The 21,220-nt window shown below is 37.1% G+C and overlaps 4 protein-coding genes across 15 annotated transcripts; 3 read left to right on the plus strand and 1 right to left on the minus strand.

Annotated features, from left to right (window-relative positions):
- Positions 673-4,272, plus strand: LOC105171924 (serine/arginine-rich splicing factor RS41). 5 transcript variants are annotated; one of them, XM_020697006.1, is made up of 8 exons: positions 881-900; positions 1,493-1,612; positions 1,751-2,181; positions 2,296-2,534; positions 2,730-2,842; positions 2,938-3,173; positions 3,554-3,814; positions 3,940-4,272. In XM_020697006.1, the coding sequence occupies exons 4-8, from the start codon at positions 2,411-2,413 to the stop codon at positions 3,971-3,973; spliced, it is 768 nt and encodes a 255-aa protein (XP_020552665.1). In that variant the 5' UTR covers positions 881-900; positions 1,493-1,612; positions 1,751-2,181; positions 2,296-2,410; the 3' UTR covers positions 3,974-4,272. The 5 variants fall into 5 exon arrangements, with proteins under 5 accessions (XP_011091491.1, XP_011091500.1, XP_020552662.1 ...); XM_020697003.1 differs by lacking the exon at positions 1,751-2,181 and having other exon boundaries at positions 880-900; XM_011093189.2 differs by lacking the exons at positions 881-900; positions 1,751-2,181; positions 2,296-2,534 and adding an exon at positions 673-715.
- Positions 6,450-10,588, plus strand: LOC105171946. 5 transcript variants are annotated; one of them, XM_011093227.2, is made up of 3 exons: positions 6,450-6,638; positions 7,511-7,584; positions 8,660-10,588. In XM_011093227.2, the coding sequence occupies exon 3, from the start codon at positions 8,696-8,698 to the stop codon at positions 10,376-10,378; it is 1,683 nt and encodes a 560-aa protein (XP_011091529.1). In that variant the 5' UTR covers positions 6,450-6,638; positions 7,511-7,584; positions 8,660-8,695; the 3' UTR covers positions 10,379-10,588. The 5 variants fall into 5 exon arrangements, with proteins under 5 accessions (XP_011091529.1, XP_020549545.1, XP_011091537.1 ...); XM_020693886.1 differs by having other exon boundaries at positions 7,516-7,584; XM_011093235.2 differs by lacking the exon at positions 6,450-6,638 and adding an exon at positions 6,666-6,818.
- On the plus strand, positions 12,102-15,418 carry LOC105171984 (peroxisomal membrane protein 11C). 3 transcript variants are annotated; one of them, XM_011093291.2, is made up of 8 exons: positions 12,102-12,256; positions 13,671-13,878; positions 14,045-14,119; positions 14,196-14,270; positions 14,349-14,429; positions 14,537-14,611; positions 14,710-14,883; positions 15,117-15,418. In XM_011093291.2, exons 2-8 carry the CDS (start codon positions 13,687-13,689, stop codon positions 15,150-15,152), a joined length of 708 nt encoding a protein of 235 aa, XP_011091593.1. In that variant the 5' UTR covers positions 12,102-12,256; positions 13,671-13,686; the 3' UTR covers positions 15,153-15,418. The 3 variants fall into 3 exon arrangements, with proteins under 3 accessions (XP_011091593.1, XP_011091600.1, XP_011091609.1); XM_011093298.2 differs by having other exon boundaries at positions 12,103-12,256; positions 13,663-13,878; XM_011093307.2 differs by lacking the exon at positions 12,102-12,256 and adding an exon at positions 12,350-12,366 and having other exon boundaries at positions 13,663-13,878.
- Positions 16,287-20,790, minus strand: LOC105172006 (F-box protein At4g00755). 2 transcript variants are annotated; one of them, XM_011093338.2, is made up of 7 exons: positions 20,655-20,763; positions 20,463-20,539; positions 20,004-20,140; positions 18,146-18,568; positions 17,891-18,057; positions 17,116-17,234; positions 16,287-16,711 (listed from the first exon to the last, which is right to left on the minus strand). In XM_011093338.2, the coding sequence occupies exons 3-7, from the start codon at positions 20,128-20,130 to the stop codon at positions 16,477-16,479; spliced, it is 1,071 nt and encodes a 356-aa protein (XP_011091640.1). In that variant the 5' UTR covers positions 20,131-20,140; positions 20,463-20,539; positions 20,655-20,763; the 3' UTR covers positions 16,287-16,476. The 2 variants fall into 2 exon arrangements, with proteins under 2 accessions (XP_011091640.1, XP_011091631.1); XM_011093329.2 differs by lacking the exon at positions 20,463-20,539 and having other exon boundaries at positions 20,655-20,790.

The following is a 21,220-nucleotide window of genomic DNA, read 5'->3' on the forward strand; positions in this document are numbered from 1 at the left end:
TTGGCCGGACCTATAACAGACACTCATACTGTAACCATCACTATAAATATGTTGAATTCTTCGTGAGATAAATCATGACACTTTGGTTTATTGCCAATTGGTAAATGTTTCTTTCATATACATAATTAAATGGTCCTTTTTATTGCAACTAACATTTGGAATTGACCATATGTTCCAATGTGGTCATGTTCATATGGATTGGAAGAAAGAATACAAAAATACAAATTAGTACTTTAAGGATAGTTGGTTAGGTTGTTAATGTAATTACAAGAAGTTGTGTGATACATTTGAAGTATATATTATGTAAAATATAAGCAGTTGTTTAACACATCTTAGTTGGTGTGCCTTACTTATGGACATTGCCCTTTTACTAGTAGGCCAGCTGCGCTGATCTGTTTGTTTGTGATTTTGATCCAATATTTTTAGGGGCATCATCAAATGTAATTAATTAGTTCTGTTTATAGGAATTTCATATAATTAGAATATAATATATATATATATGTAAGATTAAGATATATTTGAATTTTATTGTAAGAAGACTTTAAAAGGATCAATTGAAGTATGCGGCCCATAAAGCTCTCGGAGCCCAAACTAGAGGGCCCAACTTTGAGCCCATCGTGGGGATGCTGTCGTTTAGATTCAGCGTTGAAATTTTCTCTGACTTCACAAATTAAAGGGTTTCTCCACATCGATCCACTGCAGAAGAAGCCTGAAGGTAACATCTTGCTACTCTTTTCTTCCTACTCGCGTGCTTCTGTCTTCCTACCGTAATTTACATAATCGTATATGTGTTTGGGGAGGTAGAGGTTTCCGGATCTGATCTTTTTCTCGCTGGTTAGCGTTTCAGGTGTATTGCATAGGGATTTCAGGTTGATGTTTTGAAAAATTATTGATTTGTAGGTATGTGTTGAAGTCGCAGCTTGTGATGTTAAACACATCTATAAGTTATCAGCTTAAATTGTGGATTTATACGATACGTTTTCCTTTTTTGTTTCTAGGTACTTTGGTATGTGATTTTTTTTATTTTCAAAATTGTTGAAAATGCTGTTTTAAATTTTTAAGTATATGCTGTGAAGAGTTTAGAGTTCTACTCAGCTTGATTTATTATCTTATGCTCCTTGTGTTTTTTTTTTTTTTTAAATTTCTGGCAAGTTTTGTGTTCTGGGGCTTTAATTCCGAGGATTTCAGAATGACATAATTATCTTTTGTGGCATGAAATCTGACGCATCTGTCACTCATAATGTTGGATCCATTGATTGGTGAAAATCCTATGTAAATTTGGATAAGTAACTTCTACTTCCAATTTTCACTCAAAACTAATTTTATCTTTTCCGTTGCTGTTGTGGAGATATTTTGTATCTACTTAGTATTTTGTGGGACTCTTGCTGTCTAGAAATTAGATCTTTTTGATGGCTAGCTTCAAGCTATTTGGTTTCCTAGTTATCACAGTGGGAAAAGTAATTGGAGGTTTTGAAGAATCTTGTTTCTGCAGGAACTTTCATGATAATGAGGCCTATATTTTGTGGGAACCTGGAGTTTGATGCTCGCCAATCTGATGTTGAACGTCTTTTCAGAAGATACGGGAGGGTTGATAGGGTGGATATGAAATCTGGTAAGTTTGCAATTTATTTGCTCTTAACGTTTTTGGGGTACCTCCTATAACAAACACTGAACGGTTTATTATAGTTTAATGTCACCCTGTAGTTGGTCTTGACATCTTGGAACTTAACAAATGAGGAAAAATGTTTAGGTCCTAATCGGAGTTTGCTGATAATAATGGATGCACTATTCAGGATCTGAAAAGCAAATGTTCTGGCTGAGCTGTGCTGAGTGCTTCGTTCACTATCTCTAAGAAACCATCATTGGCCCCTAAACTGAGTTTTTGTGGCAAGAAAGATGGATGAGATGATCATTGAAATGATTTCTTCTTTTTCTTTTTCTAGAAACCTACATTGTTAACCAACTCTTTCTTGATCAATGCAATAATTTCTCTCTAAATATTTTAGTGCGCTGCACTAAATGCCCAGGCAGAGGTTGAACGAGAAAGGAGAAGGTGGTGTGTTCCCATTGCCTGCTAAAACTATGATTAGTTAATGGCTGCCGCAGATCAATTATATAAATGATTGCTTGTCAAATAATGTGACATTGTTATTTGAAGGAACCTTGGTTGATTTTAGAAGGGTAAATATGTTTCTTACAACTTTTTGTTAACAAAATGTTTTTACATGTTATTTCCCAGAAAAAGCGCTTTTTGCTGTAGTGAAACCCCCAAGCTCAATAGTTTCTTTGGCGCAGGATTACTTGGATATTCCATGATCTTCCTCGATGGATGGTTCTCTGCGTTTATTTTCTGGCTTGTGCCCAAGATACATGTTCTTGTGTTTGTTCGAAAGAACCAATATGATCTGCCATGGTCCCACCATTCTACACTTTCCTGAGACCATTGCCTTTTGCATTCCTCATGACTTTGCCCAGTCTTCAATTTCCGACATGTTTCAACATAGATATCATGTTCATTCCGGATCCAGTGGCAGGGGTTGTGTTTTCTTCATACAGATTTTTTTCCCTTCTCTCTCCCTGTGATTTGCAGGGGTTTGTGTGGTCGCAATGGTTTAGTCAACAGTATGTGGTAATTTAGTGTCTTCACTGGAGGCAACTTAACATAATCTGCATCTGTCTGCCAACTGAAGCCTTATGCCTTGGTTTCTTAAACTTTTGTGGCTTTATAGGCTTTGCTTTCGTGTATATGGAAGATGAGCGCGACGCAGAGGATGCAATCCGGAAACTTGATAGGATAGAGTTTGGTAGAAAGGGTCGCCGACTTCGTGTTGAGTGGACTAAGGTATTCAGGGTTTTCTCTGTGTTGTATATTGTCGGAGCTGGTTGTTTGATTATTTGATTCCTTTACATAATTAACCTAATCAAGTGTATCTGCAGCAAGAGCGTGGTGGCAAAAGGCCTGATAGCTCGAGACGATCTTCAGCCAACTCAAGACCATCAAAAACTTTGTTTGTTATTAACTTCGACCCTATCAATACGAGGACCAGAGACCTTGAAAGACATTTTGAACAATATGGAAGAATATTGAATGTAAGAATCAGAAGGAATTTTGCATTTATACAATATGAGGTGCAGGAAGATGCCACCCGAGCATTAGAAGCAACACACATGAGGTCTGTCCCTCTCTAAAATCTTGCAGCATGCATTTCCTACATGATGTGGTCTAAACTCCTGGAAAGATCTGTTTATCTGTCTATGTTAACAAGTAGTTTAGATGCAACTGACACAGTCAGTTTGGATCTCTTTTTGACAAAGAATTTGTTGCCTATGGTGTATGTGCAAGAAGAATCTTTCTTGAAAGGACTTGCAATGCAGAAGAAAGTTGTGCTACTGAAAGATGGCATCTTTGGCTGAATGTTACCTATGGGCTTAACTGTCTTTCATTTCAATCACAAATATTATTTACTGTTATGCTTCAGTTCCCCCAAACTAACTTTGAGATTTCTCACATCGTGGAGTTGTTTCCTCACTTGGTATCATAATTTGAATGCAGTAAGTTCATGGACCGAGTTATTTCGGTGGAGTATGCAATTCGAGATGATGATGACAAAAGAAATGGGTATAGCCCTGATAGAAGAGGTCGGGATGCGTCTCCTGATAGAAACTATGGTCGTGGACGTTCGCCAAGTCCATATCGTAGGGATAGGGGTAGCCCTGATTATGGACATGGATCTGTACCAAATTCAAGATCTGAGCGAAGAGACAGTCCTGATTATGGAAGAGGAGAAAGTCCTGCTAATGACAGATATCACAGGTTAGCGTTCTCCTTGTATTTTTTGTAACCCGACTCTGGGTTGCTATATTTCTGGTTTATTTTTTTGTTTTCATTTTTGTAATTGAGTATTTAATTAACATCTGAGTGCATCATTTACAATACAGCCGTACACCTCCACGCGAAAGATCCCGATCTTGAGAAGGAAGAAATCGGTGGGAAGCATTTGGTGGCATTGATTGCCATCAAATGACAATAGTCCTCCTTGTGCTATTATTAGCGCTTAGCTTGAGATGTTAGTCAACCAGCAAGTGGCAAAATTCAGGTAGAATTTGCAGAATTGTATGTCTATGAAGAAGTACATTAATCCCTGTAGTGTAGTTCCCGAACTGGATTGCCTATCCTTTTTATGTTTTAACTTCTGGATTGTGATTGCAAAGAAATCTTGTCAAATTTTTCGCGACATGCTGTTCTATGTTTAATAGTAGAATGTTTGTTAACTTTTTGTGGTATGATGTTTTTATGCCCTTTTTGTTTGTATGATGATGAATTTTGATTGATATTGGCACAATACTTAATATTTCTACCCAATGATCTGCATATGAACCCGGCAAATTTGGCTTATTTGCATAACTTGTGAAAGATGATTTACTTATTATGGGTTTCTTTATGTTTGTATGAGGATTTAATGCAAGCATATTTTATATATTTTGGTAATTCTTCATGTTCCCTTTGTGGAAGCTGTCCCAAGTACAATTTGCTTTCTTCCAACCTATGGCTTTCATTCCTGAACCAAATCCAATTCTGTCATAAGCGTCAGAATTGCAATAAAATGATGAATTCAGACATTAGGCTAAGTCAATTATCTCTCATCATTTCAGATCTACACCATCTTATTCAAAATACTTCACAATACCCCAGTAATTATACGCACATGTTTCCCCATTACTTGTTAATAAAATCCAATTGACAAGAAAAAACAGTCCGTATGCATTTGAATTTTGAAAAAAAAGAAAGGGGAAATGGGTGGGTTGTACTTTGTGGTTGTAGTGTGTGCAGGATGCGAATGCGTGCGTGGGGTTGGGACAGAGAAACCGAGACGCATGAAATAACAAGACAGGAAAAGGGAAAAAGGGGTTGCTCCGCATCGACAAACGACGGCGTCCCCTCTGCCGTTGCCATTCTCAAAGCTGAAAGAGATAGCACGCTCCTGCCTCCCTCCCTCTGCAAGATTTCTCATCATAAATTTCAACTCCAACAATCAAACTCTTCTTCTCTTTTTCTTTTTCTTTTTTGTTTTTGCGTGTTTTTTAGAATTACGAAGTCAAAAGTTTCAAATTTCATTCAATTTGAGGATTAGTTTTTGGTATTATAATAATAATAGTTAATGTGGTTGGCTGTCGACGTCTCTGAATAATTAAGCTCCGGTGCCAACTACGCACATTAATGCACTCTATAATCACACAATTAACGTCACACGATCCGATTTGGCATTTGGAATGAGGTATGATGCCGTCCATCAATTGCAACTATGCAACTTTGGGTGATGACTGATGATGGTCACCTAGCCCTAGGTTAAACTAGCGTCTACTTAGTTTAAGCGGATGGTACCCTTGCCCTATTTATTTATTTTTTAATTTACAACCATCTCTCATAATATTTGATATAATTAAAACTATTTATTTATTATTTAAAAAATTATAAATATTCCTGTTGTGTGATGAAATTATGTAATTTTTTAATAGATGTATGGAATTTTCAACTATCTCCTTATTAAAAATTAGTAGAAAAGTATGATGGAGTGAATAAAAATATTTTAAAAAATTATCCACTCAATCAATAAAAAAATCAGAACTTTTTTATGAAACAAGTGAAATTATAATTCTTAATCCATACGGGTATTTTAATTAGTTCACCATTAAAAATAGATGAAAATCTAATTGTGGATATTGACTATTTATTATACGTCCGACTTAACATCAGAGAAATATTGGTAATTTTTTAAATAATAAAAATATATTTATAATTATGCCAAATCAGAAAAATCATTGTAATTAACCATATACATACATCATCCGTACAAAATCATACTCTTTTATTTAAAATCGTACATTTATGAACCCCTTTTTATCATGAAGCTGCCAACGGTACTAAAGATACTAATCCAAATCAAAATGGGTCAATCCCTACAAGAACAATAACAAATAAATCGCACTTGTGTTGGGAATGTGTGTGTGTTGGAAATTGTCACCTCCTAACACAATCAAACTACTCAGTACTCAGTGGCAACTTTGAACATAACTGGCAATTAAAGTAGCCAAGGCCAAAAGGGTCATTCCCTCCCCCCCCACACTAAGACGATCTCACCTCCCAACACGTGCACAAGGAAAAAGTCCACCGTCATGAACCCCACCGGCCCCAACTATGACGTGGCGCACTATTCCTGCCATGTCAGCACCTCGTCCTCGTTTTCCCCGAAGCACTTTCAAATTTCGACCAATCTCAACGGTCGGATCTACTGTTCCTCCGCTTCATCCTCGCCGTCCGATCCCCCCTCATTCTGCTCGACATTTATGCCAGCCAGCCCCACCATGCACACACACAGTTCACGCACTCAATTTACCATATTTTACACCAATGTTTGTTTGAATGCCAATATTAAAATACAGTATGTTCTAGAGAGAGAGAGGGAGACAGCTCTGACAGTTTCTTCTTCTGTAGAGAGAGAGAGAGAGAGAGAAACGAGTTTTTGATTTTGAAATCGTTTGTTGGAATTTTGAACTTAAGAGTATGAGTAGTCGTTTCTTCTCTTCTTGGGCGTTTTGTCTGGTTGCGCTAAAGCCCCAGTACTTTTAACTTTGAAATGGTGAGCTGTTTTCAGAACCGAATGTATGTATGTATTAGTAGTAGTAGTTGACTACTCTCTGTGCTCTGCTGCTTCTCAATTTCGAGATTCTTTGCATTATATTTTTTTTCTCTTGTTACCAAGAAATACTTGCTTGTATTCCACCACCCTTTCAATTTTTTCTCTCCTGCGCTAGGAAAGGTAACATCTTCCTTGTTTTCCTTTTGGTTTTTCTTCTACCTATTAATTCTGGATAAACCATAAAACAGTTTGAGTGAGAAGAGGAAGAAGTGTGTGTGTGTGTGTGTGATTTTCAAGGCCAGGTCTTTGTGGGATTCTTTCTTTTTCTGGATCGTGGTTAAGTTGAGATTCCAGAATGCAGCTTTTTTTTAAGAAATTCTTGAAGTTCAATTCTCCAGGGAAAAAGTATTTCTCTCGGTTGGCTTCGTGGGTTCTTCTTTAAAGTTTTTTTTTTTTAAGAAGGAATTATTGGATCAAACTGCAGTTCTGGGCTTGTTTATTTTCACGGAAGTTTAAGCATTAAAGATCGCTTTTCCTTCTTCTCTATAACAAAATATCTAGGATTCTTCGAAAATTTGGGAAGGTGAGAGACATAGATGGTAAGGAGTTATATAAGGTTGCTTTCTGGCTGAAAAAAGGGATTTCTCTCCTTAATATCTGTTTCTTAAAGATTGGTTCTTTAAGTTGTCTTTTCATGCTTACTCTTCATGAGACCTGTTTCAAGTCGGTGATAGGTTTAAGAAAAAGAAAGGAAGAATTTCCTTCTTTTTTCCTTTTAAATTCAGACCCCAAAAATTTGCAGAATGGTTTAAATACAGATTCATCTACCATTTTTATGATGCATTATTTTCTGAGAGTGATTTTTGCTGCAGAAAAGTAGTGAAGCACTGGCAGAAAAAGGTGTTGAGTGCCTTGAATGTTAGGCAAAAGACAAGAGCGATTTGAGGTAGTATTTCTTATTTTAATCATTTGGGTATTTATTGCATCAATTTCTTTGATTTTTCTTTTTGGGTGTTTGGCCCATCAGAAATTCAAGAATACACTCCACACATGAATACACATATATATGTACAACTGGAGATGGAGACTCCTATCTTCTCTTCAAAGCAAAGTCTTTTTCCCTTTCAAATGTTCATATACATTAAAACTGCAGAATTTCTCAAAGTTATACTTGTGGGCCTCTCCATACAATTTTGGCCTCACAATTGTTCTCATTCTAAGCTATCCAAGTCTTGTAGAAAAATGCAGTAATTATCTTGAGGAAGTATGCAACTCACAAGTTGAAAAGTAAAGCTACCTTCTTTTTCAATTACTACTCTACCCCTTTAGAGAAGGCATATTTGCTTCTCTACCTTAATGCATTCATTCCTCAACCAAATTCATCTGCCGAGGGTAGACTGGTCATGACAGTAAAGTTTGACATCAGCTTTTATTGGACGGCAGTGACGGCTGTTGGAAAGTTCCTTCTTTCACTTTCATCTACTGTCTTTCTACATCTTCATCATTGTATTATTAGCTGATTGATATATTTATATGGGAGTAAATTTTTTTTCAGACATCATTTGTGTAAATGATGTCTATTATAAAGGGTTTCTTTTGAGTAGACTCGTGGGGTGCTTCATTAGGTACTTTGTTATTACCTGTCGGCTCTCATTTTCAGTAAACGAGCATTTTGTGATCATGCAAGATTCTCGAAGCCCCTAATGTCGACCCACTTTATCTATTTATTTTAATTGACTAATGTATAATATATTCTTGGATGATTGCAACTACTCCACAGCTTCAATTTTTCTATCACAAAAATCTGTGTCTTTTAACATTTTGCTCATCTGAGAAGCTACCAAGAAAGGAGGTTTGTCTTCCTTCGAATTCCACATCTAACCAACTAATGCATCTCTCTCTCCCTCTCTCTCTCTGCAAGATTCACATCCAATTAGCTTTGTACTTGTCAAAAGATTAGAAATTTTTGCATCTCTTTCATCCGGCCATTGTGTTTAAGGTTTGATTTTTCAATGTTTCAGTTGTTTTCAGCTCCGGCAATAGTTTGACTGAGAATCATGGTTGAAGACGGTGGAAAGAATACTGCTGTTGATAGCCTTTCAACTGAAGAATGGCTGTCTTGTGCACAAGGTCTTGTTCCAAAGGCACTGGAGAAGGCCAGGGAGGTTAAGGGGTTTCCAGGGAGGTGGAAGACGATAATTTCAAAATTAGAGCAGATTCCGTCGAGATTATCAGACTTGTCTAGCCATCCTTGCTTCTCGAAGAATGCACTTTGTAAGGAGCAATTGCAGGCTGTTTCCAAGACATTGAATGAAGCAAATGAGTTGGCGGAGCTTTGTGTGAAGGAGAAATACGAAGGGAAGCTTCGAATGCAAAGTGATCTTGATGCACTGGCTGGGAAACTAGATTTGAATCTGCGTGATTGTGGGCTCTTGATCAAGACTGGAGTTCTTGGTGAGGTTTCGTTTCCGTCGGCTGTGGCTAGTACTTCGGCAGAACCTGAAGCTGCAGTTCATGGGAACTTGAGAGAATTGCTCGCCAGACTTCAAATCGGCCACTTGGAGGCAAAGCATAAAGCTCTTGACAGCCTTGTGGAAGTCATGAAAGAGGATGAAAAGAATGTGTTGGCCGTAATAGGACGAAGCAATATTGCCGCTTTAGTCCAGTTGCTCACGGCTACTTCTCCTCGAATCAGAGAAAAAACTGTAACTGTGATCTGCTCACTTGCAGAGTCCGGGAGTTGTGAGAATTGGCTGGTTTCGGAAGGTGTGCTCCCACCCCTCATAAGGCTTGTAGAATCTGGCGGTGCTGTCGGTAAAGAAAAGGCTACGATTTCTCTCCAAAGGCTGTCCATGTCATCTGAAACGGCACGTTCCATAGTTGGCCATGGTGGGGTTAGGCCTTTGATTGAGATCTGTCGAACTGGTGATTCTGTTTCACAAGCTGCTGCAGCTTGTACTTTAAAAAACATATCTGCTGTGCCGGAGGCACGGCAAGCGCTAGCTGAGGAAGGGATTGTCAAAGTGATGATTAATCTTCTTGATTGTGGGATTCTGTTGGGATCTAAGGAGTATGCAGCTGAATGCTTGCAGAATCTCACTTCATGTAACGATGATCTCAAGAGATCAGTTATTTCAGAAGGCGGATTAAGGAGCCTGCTGGCCTATTTAGACGGTCCACTGCCTCAAGAATCTGCAGTCGGGGCATTGAGAAACTTGGTTGGGTTAGTCTCCATGGATGTTTTAATCTCCATAGGTCTTCTCCCACGGTTAGTGCACGTGCTCAGATCCGGGTCTCTCGGCGCACAGCAAGCAGCAGCATCAGCAATCTGCCGAATCTGTAGCTCCACAGAAATGAAACGAGCAGTGGGTGAAGCTGGATGTATCCCTTTCCTCGTAAGAATGCTGGAGGCAAAAGCTAATAATGTAAGGGAAGTTGCAGCTCAAGCGATTGCTAGCTTGATGACCTTTTCCCATAATTGCAGAGACATAAAAAAAGACGACAAAAGTGTGCCGAACTTGGTGGCTTTGCTCGATCCCAGCCCACACAACACCGCCAAAAAATATGCAGTCGCTTGCCTCATGTTGCTCTCATCGAGCAAGAAATGCAAGAAGCTGATGATTTCATACGGGGCGATTGGCTATCTCAAGAAGCTGACGGAAATGGATATTCCGGGTGCGAAGAAACTACTGGAACGATTAGAAAGAGGTAAACTGAAAAGTCTATTCAGCAAGAAGTAGGAGGAAGAAGAGAGATGTAAGTTGTTGTTCTTGTTGTATAAGCGGAGTATATTTTTGGTGTTTGATGATGTTTCATTCTCTGAATGAAACAAAGTGGCGGTAGCAATATGTACTGAGAAGCATAAAAGCTCTCTCTAATCTATTTAATCAAATGGCCTCTATCTGTGTAAAGGAATTTAATAATCCTCGTATTCAGACTACATTATCTTATGTCTGTTCTTTTCCTGTTTCTGGCTATCGATCTGGAATCATGATTGAGCAGGTCAAGACTCAGCACAAACTTAAGTACAATTATTAACTGATGATTCGATTGCTCAACAATGATTTTCTCAGATGAATTCAACCAAAACTCTTTTTCTTGTGTTGAGGTCGTAATGTTACTGCCCGAATCAGAAAAGAATGGCACATGAAAATGTGACATCATGGAAGATGGGGTTTGTTAAAAGAATCACTACCATTACGGCTGTTTCTTTCTTTATCTCCACTTACGCCTTAAATTCATCTATTCAAAACTTGATTGCATTTATCAATAAAAGTTTATTTCAATTTAATTTTTGTTAAATTCAACAAACCAACTTAGAACAAATTTTTTTTTCTGATAGGTTTGTAGGCTCGAGTCCTATATATATTTAAAAGGGATATTACACAACTTTCTCCAAAGATTTAATGTAATTATACGTAAACTTCCTGTGGTTTGGGCTAATACCCGTGAGGTTTGCTTCTGTATAACAAATAAGTCCATTCATTAGTTAAAATTCATTGAATTTACTAATACTAACAAAAAAAAATAGGAAAAAAAATCTATATTTACCCCCGATTGACTTATTACTAATTTATTTCAAGTCAGATAAATTTTCTTATGACCAAATTACCCTCATACGTTTTCATGGGTTAATACATGTGGGGATGCATATTTTCACCATTATAAGTGTATAATGGAAAAAAATTGTTTAACCTGCAATAAGAGTAATAAGTTAATTGGGGTAAATATTAATTTTTTATTTTTTTTTTTTATTAATATCAGCAAATTTAGTGATTTTTTACTAATGGGACGACTTATTCATTAGATGAAAGCAAACATCATGGGTGCTAAATATAATTTTTCAAACTACAGGAAATTTAAGTGTAATTACACCAAACCTCAGGAAAAGGGAGTGTAATTATCCCTATTTACAAATATCAAATTACTCATACTCAATTTATGATCCAATTTTAAATTTATTTGAGTTCGATTCAAGTAATAATCAAAATAAAATTAAATTCAAACTCAATTTTCATTCAAAACAAAATTTAAAAATAATATATTTGAACTCGACTCAAATCATTTTCAACCTTATTTCTACCATATAAACATTTATTTTGAGATTGAATGGTGGAGTTGGGAAATGGGTAGCACTTTGAAAATGACTTCTTAACCTCTACCAGTTGAGGAACAATTACATATGCATGCTTCCATAAATATACCCCACCCCACCCACCCACCCACAAGAGAAAATTAAAAAAGAAAGAAATTTCATAAATAACAAAGAATGTAGGCCCTTTTTTCTGTGTTTGAATTTTGGTTCATACCATATAAAGCCCACTTCTTATATTGGGCTTGAAATTGGGCTTATCTACACCATCAGCAGTGGCCCATTGACATGAAGCCCAAAAATGATCGTATCATTATCCACGTTTTTGTTAAGAAAAATAAAAGAAAAGAAAAAAAATCGGAAACGGCGGAAAAGAGAGGACCAAACACGCCTCTTATCTAATCATCATCTACGAAATAAATTATGGTACTACGCTGTTTTTCTGAGAAGGAAGAGAGAGAGGGAGAAGATAATTAGTAGAGTAATATTGTGAATTTCAAGGCGAAAGGGTACGGCACAGACCCCGGTAATAACTGCTATTCCTATTTTCTAAATTTATATATATATATATATATACGTGTATTGATTTTCATCTGAAGTCCTGATTTTTTGATTCCTTACTGATTTCAAGTTCAGGTATGAGAGTTTTTGAATTTCGCGTTTGTGATTTTCCTGGATTCAGCTCGGTAGTTTATATTTTGATTCATCTCGGTTTTTTTTGTTTTCCTTTTCTAATTTGATATGATTGTAGTGAGGTTCTGTTTTGTGGTTTTGTATTCTGGAATTGTGTATGTGATTGAATCGATGCCGATTGCAGCTATGAGCTCGGTCCAGTTCTTCTTCTTCTTCTTTTTGTTTTTTTCAATTGAACTTTGTAATAAGAGGGAGTAAAGTTTAGAAATTAGTTGGTATCGACACTTCTGGACGAGCCACTTCTTCCGTTTTGGCTGATATTTTTGGTTCGTGATCTTGGTTGACTATGGGACAATAGAAAACAGATCCAATGGTTGCTACATAGCTCGTTTAAGAGTTGGTGTTCTGACCTACAGTAGTTTAATATGAATTTGGAGGCGTTGACCATAGAGTTAAGTCATGTATCGCCATAGTCTTTCGAAGAATAGTGAAAAGAAGTGTTTTTTTTCTTCTAGCTGACATCACGGTTAGATTAAGATATTAGCATTCGAAGATTAGGCATAGTAACCTGTTAGTTCACTTCCGGAGTATCAATAAGCAGATGCTGAGATGGAAACTTTGAAATCCATTTGAAGGTTTGGTCGGATGATGTGTACTGCAGTAGCTAGGATATACTGAATATCTCACTTTCTTTTTTGATGCTTCAATTTGTGACCAATACTCGGATTATTACCTGTGTGCTACATGCATGTACCCTTATCGCTGCGGCTCTCCTTTATGAAGTACAAATGAGAATTAATAAAATATCTCATATAGAAGTTGAAGAAGTTGGAGTAATTAAGGTTGTTCATTTAACTTTGGACTAAAGCTCTGCCTGATAAAGAATGTCTCATGTAACGTAGAAGGTGATGAGCTGAAGTAAAAAAATAATAGTGTTTGTTGACCAGATATAGTTATAAGGAAGGAGAAATAGCAGAAATTGCATTTATATCACCCTTACAATCTGATGTGGCTACTGGAATATTGATATTGAGAAGGCAAAAGGTATTGACCTTGGGGATGCTTGGCTGTTTGGCAGCCAGAAGATTGTGGTGCCAGTTTTTCTCTATGACTATGTAATTCTTAATGTAAATTAGAAAAATGCCCTATGTAGGCCTCAAATGTTGAAGGGCAGCACAGAGTCTACCTCTTTCCAGGAGCTAGGCATGTTAACAGTGAAGATATACTGTAGTGACCTACTTAGTTATGTAACTTGCACATTATTAATTCAAATGTGAATTGAGTTGATTTCCTTCTTAGCTTTTCAGGTTCGCCAGGTAAAACATGAGTTCGTTGGATGTCGCCAGAGCTGAGCTTGCACTTGCTGTTCTGTATCTGAACAAGGCTGAAGCCAGGGATAAAATATGCAGGGCAATACAATATGGTTCTAAATTTTTGAGTAATGGAGAACCTGGTACAGCACAAAATGTTGACAAATCAACTAGCTTGGCTCGAAAAGTTTTTCGTTTGTTTAAGGTCAGCACTTATAACAGTTTCTTTGATGAATGTAGTGCATATGGTATATAGTTTCTGCAGGGAGATTTCCAGGTGGGTGGATACAGTATGTAGCAGGAAGAGCTGTTTTAATCTCATATTCATTTCTCTGGTCTTGAGCTAGTTTCTGTATGTCTTCGTTTTTCAGTTTATCAATGATCTCCATGCTCTCATTAGCCCAAGTGCCCCCGGAACTCCACTCCCTCTAATTTTGCTGGGGAAGGTATTAACTCCTTAATTATTGTTTTTTACCAAATTCTTTGTTTGTATCCTGACCTCCTAGTTCATATCTGTTTCAGTCCAAAAATGCACTCTTGTCCACTTTCTTGTTTCTGGATCAAATCGTGTGGTTAGGTAGGACAGGCATATACAAGGTATGTCTTAGAATTATTCTATTTTGACATAGTTCTCATAAGAATTTTTATGAGTAAGCAAAAGTTTTTCTAATGCAGAACAAGGAACGTACAGAACTAATTGGGAGGATCTCTCTTTTCTGCTGGTTGGGGTCTTCAGTTTGCACCACACTGGTTGAGGTATACTAATCTCTCTCCTTGTGTTTCTTTAGCCTCAGCATGTTTTGTATTGTTGTGAGTTGATTAAGCTGTTGTATGTTTGTTGGGCTTCCTTCTTGTTGCTTAAGATTGGCGAAATTGGAAGGCTTTCAGCATCAGTGAAGAAGTTGGAGAAAGAACTGAAGAATACTGACAAATATAAGGTTTGCCACTGAGCCCTATTAGATGAGTTGAAGTTTCAACCTAGACTTATGGTAAATGGTATCTTTGCTCCTGCTCATTTGTTGCATTTTCATACCAGAATGAACAATATCGGAGCAAGCTTAAAAAATCAAATGAGAGATCTCTGGCCCTAGTTAAAGCAGGCATGGATATAGTGGTTGCAGTTGGCTTGCTTCAGCTGGCACCCAAGAAAGTCACTCCTCGTGTGACGGGTGCCTTTGGTTTCGTGAGCTCTCTCATCTCCTGCTACCAGGTATCCCTGTTTTCATGATGTGTCATATGATGCTATATGGGCATTTCTCTTTATACCTTTTCTAAAGTTCACCTGATTGAGTTATTCATGCCAAAGTAGCTCTGAACTATTTTGATTTATATATAAAAAGTCCCCAAGTGACGTGATTTTGGATTGCCAAAATCGAAGAAGAATTAACTCTAATTACACTTCTATGATAGTCGCAATATTCACTGATGAAATGCTCTGTGCAGTTGCTACCATCTCCAACGAAGGCCAAGGCTCCCTGAAGCGAGCTTACCTAGTGAAAGGGCCTCAGTGCAGTGAAACAATTATTTATACATAGGAGCTGGATGAATTGGAGCAGTTTGCGAACAAGTTGGGTTTGATTGAAATTTCACTTATTTAACCCACCTTTGTGTTTCTTCATTTTGTTCCGCACAGTGTAACAATAATATATGGATGTCCTGTTTTAGGTTTTTCTCAGTTGAACCAAAGAATGCCTACTATTTATACATTTACGAGTATGATTTAAATCCAGCAGGTTTATCGTACATTTTGATGTTGCATCCACCCCAATCTGGCATTCCTCTTGGTATTGCTTGTGTTTCCTGGTTCGCTTCTCTTTTAGTACGGCTTCTTTATGTCCGAGGCATGGCGCGATTCTACTTAAAGCATACATTAGAAATATAAGGCCGGATACCTTATAAACAGAGATTTTCTGCAAATCTTGGGGTCACGTACATGCTTTATAAATATTAATATAATTGGCACACTCGATCTCTGCTTAAATAAAATTCAAAACATGTATTAAATTTTTTATGTGAACCCACGTACTTGGACTATTTTAATGTGTATCAAATTAAGGCAATTGAGAAGAATAAATATGATATTTAAAGGAGTAAAAAGTTTATATACAAGAGATAAAAGAAATAAAAACTTAATAATGAATTAGAGAGAGAAAAGAGAAGACGAAAAGAACAAGAAGTTTATATGGATATTAACATTTTAAAGGTATACTTTTGGTCGGTTCACTTAAGAACACTTGTAGGTGCGTGTGTTTTATAGATAGACAGATGAGAAAGGCAGGCAGGCAAAAGCAAAATGTCATAATAATAGTTCATGGTAAACATGAATCTGTACCTGAAAATTGAACAAAAATATGGCTACAGGTGAAAATAGTAGGAGATAAGGCGGTGAAAGTAGCATTAAGCAATATTGATTCAGTATATGGTATTAAAAGCCAAGTTATCAGGATGATGTCTAAGATGCACATGGACATATACAAGTAAAAGGGCTCAATCTCAACCCTTTTCCTCAAAGAAAGTTAGATCCTAGAGCTCCGCGGAAGTACAAAATTTGGAGACAATGGCCATTCAACAGATAAAATGACATGCCACACACACAGAAACAGAGGAAGCAAATGAAGAAATACTTGGTAACAAGTAAACCATAAATTATAAATATAAAAAGTATTGAGACACCCTCATACGTTTTAGTATTTTGTAGCTAGTATTGTTTCAACATACATGCAGCAAGAACTGGACATAAACCAGTGCATCAAACTAGTTCGCCTTACAGAATAAGGACCTTTATTTAATACCCATCCTCAGCTTAATCCCATTCATCAAGTACCTCCTCAGCCATCTCCTCCAGCAGCAACTCCGCCCTGTGCAGCAGCCTTTCACTCTCTGCTTCGTCTACAGATGAAGAACGTTCACCAGAAAAGCTTCGATGAAGAACTTCAAGAGCATGAGGATAATACTTCAGCTGCAGCTCTCCTGATGGATACATCTCAAGGTTGAATGCCGGCTCAAGGGAATGCCCCAGGACTCTAATGTAACCCAAACTGCATCCCATTGACCATAACACCAGAGTTAGCTTTTTTAATTTACGCATTTTATCTTAAGGAAAATGCTTCACTATCCCATATGGCTTGGTATTTCCACAGAGGGCAAGAAGAGAATAATAGGGAGAATCATTTGCAGTGAAGATTTTCAAATTCCAATTCATCGCAAATAAGGAGAATTGTCTAACTGATAAAGTGTAATACATGAAATCTTATTAAGGGTCTATTAATCTATTGTCTGCTACAAAAGAAGAAACATTTATCTTGATAGTTATTGCTCAACTATAATCTAGAAAAAGAAAATTTCCGTTACTGCTTTACAGTCTCACCACTCAACATAATAGAACTGATGTATGCCTAAGATTCTGATAAGAGAAGGAAAGAGGACATCTCGTGAGACTCACCATATGTAGAACAGTCCATCTATTGGACCTCTCCGAGCCCTGCCAAACAGTTCAATCTGAAAGATTCCACCCACGCAAACAACAGGTTCTGGTAGCTTGAATTGTTGCAAGCATGATTCCTGATCAGATATTGGAAAATTTTAAGCAGAAAACGTCATAAAAGCCATTAATCCCCCCCCCCCCCCCCCTCCCCCTATTTCCTTGATGCAACTGAAGAAAAGGAAATGATTCATACACAAAATCCTGCATTCAATATTAAGCCAGCAAACTATTGAGGGGAAGTAACCAAATTTTAACATAACATGGAACATCAGAAAGTGCCTAAACAAATTTTTACTGAGAAAGTAAACTAACAGAACTAAAGATACAATTAGAATGTCCCAGGAAAATGGCCTGCAACTTAGGTTAGGAAATTAGAAGATTCCTTAACTACATTTGGCATCATCATGTAATAGAAATCCTTTAAACACGGGATGAATAAGCACATGCTGATAGCTAAACCTCAAAACATCTACATAAATAAAAGATAGAAGAAGAAAAAGAAAAATGCAAAAAGAAAAAGACAAATATTTGTATACCCTAAAGGGAAGAGAAAAAATATGCAACTGAAATGGAACTATATGAGAGAAAAGGAAAGAATTAGAATTGAAGACAGCATTCTGAAAATAGTAAAGAAAAATAGGGAACCAAAATGTGAACCATGTAAGATGGGAAATAAAAGAATTACAACACAAGAGAGCATTCTGGGATCAGCACAAACTACAATATAGATAACCTGTGCCATAGGGAACACTGGTGAAGTATATGTCCATATATACTTGTCAACAGAAGGCTGTTGAACTGGGCAGACATCAATCTCCACATCTACCATGGATTTCGGACGACCCAACCGAAACCGCACTGACTTCGGTGAGTAAACAGGCCTTCCAGGCTCCCAAAATGCTGAAGAGAGAGAAAGAATTCTGCTAAAAATTAGACCACAGATGGTAAAAACACATGCAAGCAAAACCAATTCACGCCAAAGTATCACCTTGAAAGGGTCGTATATGGACTTCAGTCACAATTGAGATACTAGTGTTTAGTCTGTACAATATATTCTCAGGCACATTAGGGTCCTTCTCTCCTTTGCTAGACCAGTATGAAGCACCGCCGGGATATCTGTCAATTGGTGTCAGAGTATTAATAACATTTTCAGCTAGATCATGATCCGTACTGGAAGCACCAATTGGAAATCCTAAGCAGTCCTTGGGAGAAATTATTGGCTTTGCTAGAGGCTGTAATAGAAAAGAGTAGATTTTATGATCCCTCTTGAGAGCCTCCCAGTTTGCGGGACTTCCTGATGAAATATTTGAAAGTTTAGTTATTCCGTCACTGTCTTCAACTGCATAGGCAACATTGGTAACTTGAGGAAACTTTCTCAACCAAAGCTTTTTGCAAAGGCCATTTGCAACCACTGCCCAAAACAAAAGGCATTATGAGAAATCTTATTTTTATTCTCCCTTGTCAGATCTGAAAAGGAGAGCCACTAAAATCTCACTCTGGAAAAAATAGCCCGAATATGGGGTTAAGTTCAATGACACGAAATTGATTCTACACTTAAAACCTCAGCAAAAGTAACTTAACATTCAATCAAGAAACTGATAGCTACATGATATGGTGGTAACACAAATAGATAACAAATGGACAATCTTTGAAGGGAACAATGATCGTTCATGAGCACATTGTAAAAATGGTGATGAAGAGAAGCATCTCATGGTCGGTGAATTAAGTCAAAAGACTCAAAACTACAAGACCAAGCAGATTAAGATGGACTAATAGAAATAGAATCTTGACAAGATAAGATCTTCCATCTCAAGGTATTGAATGACATATATAGTTAAAAATAACCAAGTAGCAGTAACCAATTTGGCAATTATATACTTGATATAAGCTGTATATATCAACCGCTTAGAGATCAACAGATAAATTTCATTGATGATGCTACTTCAGAAGAAGTTATTGCACATAATCTTTTCCAATTCAAATATGAAATCTTGATGAATAAACTTTCAATAAAACATTCCCTCTTACAAACTTTGATGCAGATCTTGATGATCTCAGGATAAACCTCTGTCGTACGAATGCAGAAAAAGTAAAAGAATAAGTCATGAAAAGAACTTTTGGTATTTCACAATGATCGTGACCTCTGAATAGAAAGAACTTTAGTCTTTATAGAAGTCTGCGTTCTTCTTTAACATTGAAAGAAAATGACAAGCATGTTTAACCAATTTTGTGTTGCAAATTGTATCATAAATACAAGGATTGCCCTCATGCTCATGTATCCCAGGACAGGAGGTCTATGAGCAGAAAACTTGGACCTTTGGCTGTTTGGCACTTGATGCTGATAATCGTTATAGCACAGTGATAATCCAAACATGAAATAGGAGTTCGATGGTTTCTCATGCTGCCAGCACATAGGCTTGGTACTGCACAGTGGATATTCGCAAAGCAAGAAAATTGAAGCATATATGGTCCAATTGAAAATTATTTAAGTTTCCCAGGTTAGTTAAAAGAGCAGTCCATAATCAGTGAAGTGGGCCAAGTTGAATCTACGAATGGGTTAATGCCACGATCGAGTCAACGGCCAGATACTGACAGTAACAGCCCTCAACAAATTCTCTGGAGCAATGATTTATCAATGAACCACAAGAAAAAAACAAAAGCATGCATGCAAAACAAGAGCAAGAAAGTAAACCAACACAGAGGAAATCCTGACAGCCGGCCACTAAAAGTTACCAAAACAAGAGTATTTTGTCGAATAAACGGCCAAAATCTCCTAAAAGGGGGAACAATACAATGCAATTGGTGATGAAACCCCAAAGAAACAAGTAAAGTGTCAATCAGCTCACCATGATGGCGCCAAGAGCGCGAAACTGCACTGGCACGGATAAGATCAGCTGGATTATTCAAGAATCCCAGAACATTGGAGATCACATCAATTTCAAAATAATCCATAAAATTTCTACCAGTCGCCATCTAAAAGACCCTGCGCATTAACAATAACAAATGCAGAAAATTGGAGTTATTGTAATTTGAACCTGACAATAGAAGATATGTGAAATCCGGCCTCAACTTAGATATCAAATCAAAAGAAAGCAAAAAATAAAAGCCAGAAGAAGAGGAAAAATTGAAAACCGGCTTAAGGGGTCTCTGATCTCATAAACCCTTATAAGGCAATAGCAATAAGTCATGAAAACTTAAATTCAGCACCATTTCGTGAGGAGCAAAGCGAAAAACACATTGAACCCTAACACGGACCTCAAAGTGGAAACCGGAAAAACAAAAAAAGAAGGTCCAAAAAATTTTACGCTATTAATTCATGTAAGATTTCTCTAGTACAGAAAGGAATAATCTGAACTCATCTCTTTTCCCTTAAAGATCCAACCTGTAAAAAGCCAATCAATTGAGAAAAACACAAGATTTAAGAATTTGAAGCAGTGATTCACCCATACATGTAGTAAAGAAGGGTTGAAAGCAGGAAGAAAAGAAGAGAAATGTACCTTTCAAGAGAGATTCAATGTCAGAAACGCAGTGAGTAGATATGAAGGACTGAACTACAGAAATAGAATCTCTGCATTCCTCTCTCCTTTTTGTTGTCTTGGGGGAGGGGGGGGTGGGTGGGTTGCTTCTTAGAAGCACGATTCCTGTAATATTTGTCTCCTTCTACCAAATCTTTATGCCTTTTCTTCGTTTCTCGTAAATTGAAATTCAAATATGTGCATTTTTTCCCATTTTCGTTTTTCTTATTAAAATTATTTATTCAAACAAAACAATTTCAATAAATTTTAACTAAATCCCACACAACTGTGAATTTGGTTGGATTGCTATTCATTTTTCAAAGATCCATCAACTCCAAAGAGTAGGAAATTACTTCACGAACGTATGTACATACTTATGATTTCATCCAACTCAAAGACGGTAATGCGCTCTCGATTTGATTGGATCAAGAAGATGTAAAGTCCGACTATCTCGACTCTATTCTCATCTTTGATGGATGTGATCATCATTAATAAATATATAAAATCAAGTTTAATATCTCAAATATTTCACCATTCTAAATATATTT

Source organism: Sesamum indicum, linkage group LG1 (genome assembly GCF_000512975.1).
Source record: "Sesamum indicum cultivar Zhongzhi No. 13 linkage group LG1, S_indicum_v1.0, whole genome shotgun sequence".
Taxonomy (NCBI): domain Eukaryota; kingdom Viridiplantae; phylum Streptophyta; class Magnoliopsida; order Lamiales; family Pedaliaceae; genus Sesamum; species Sesamum indicum.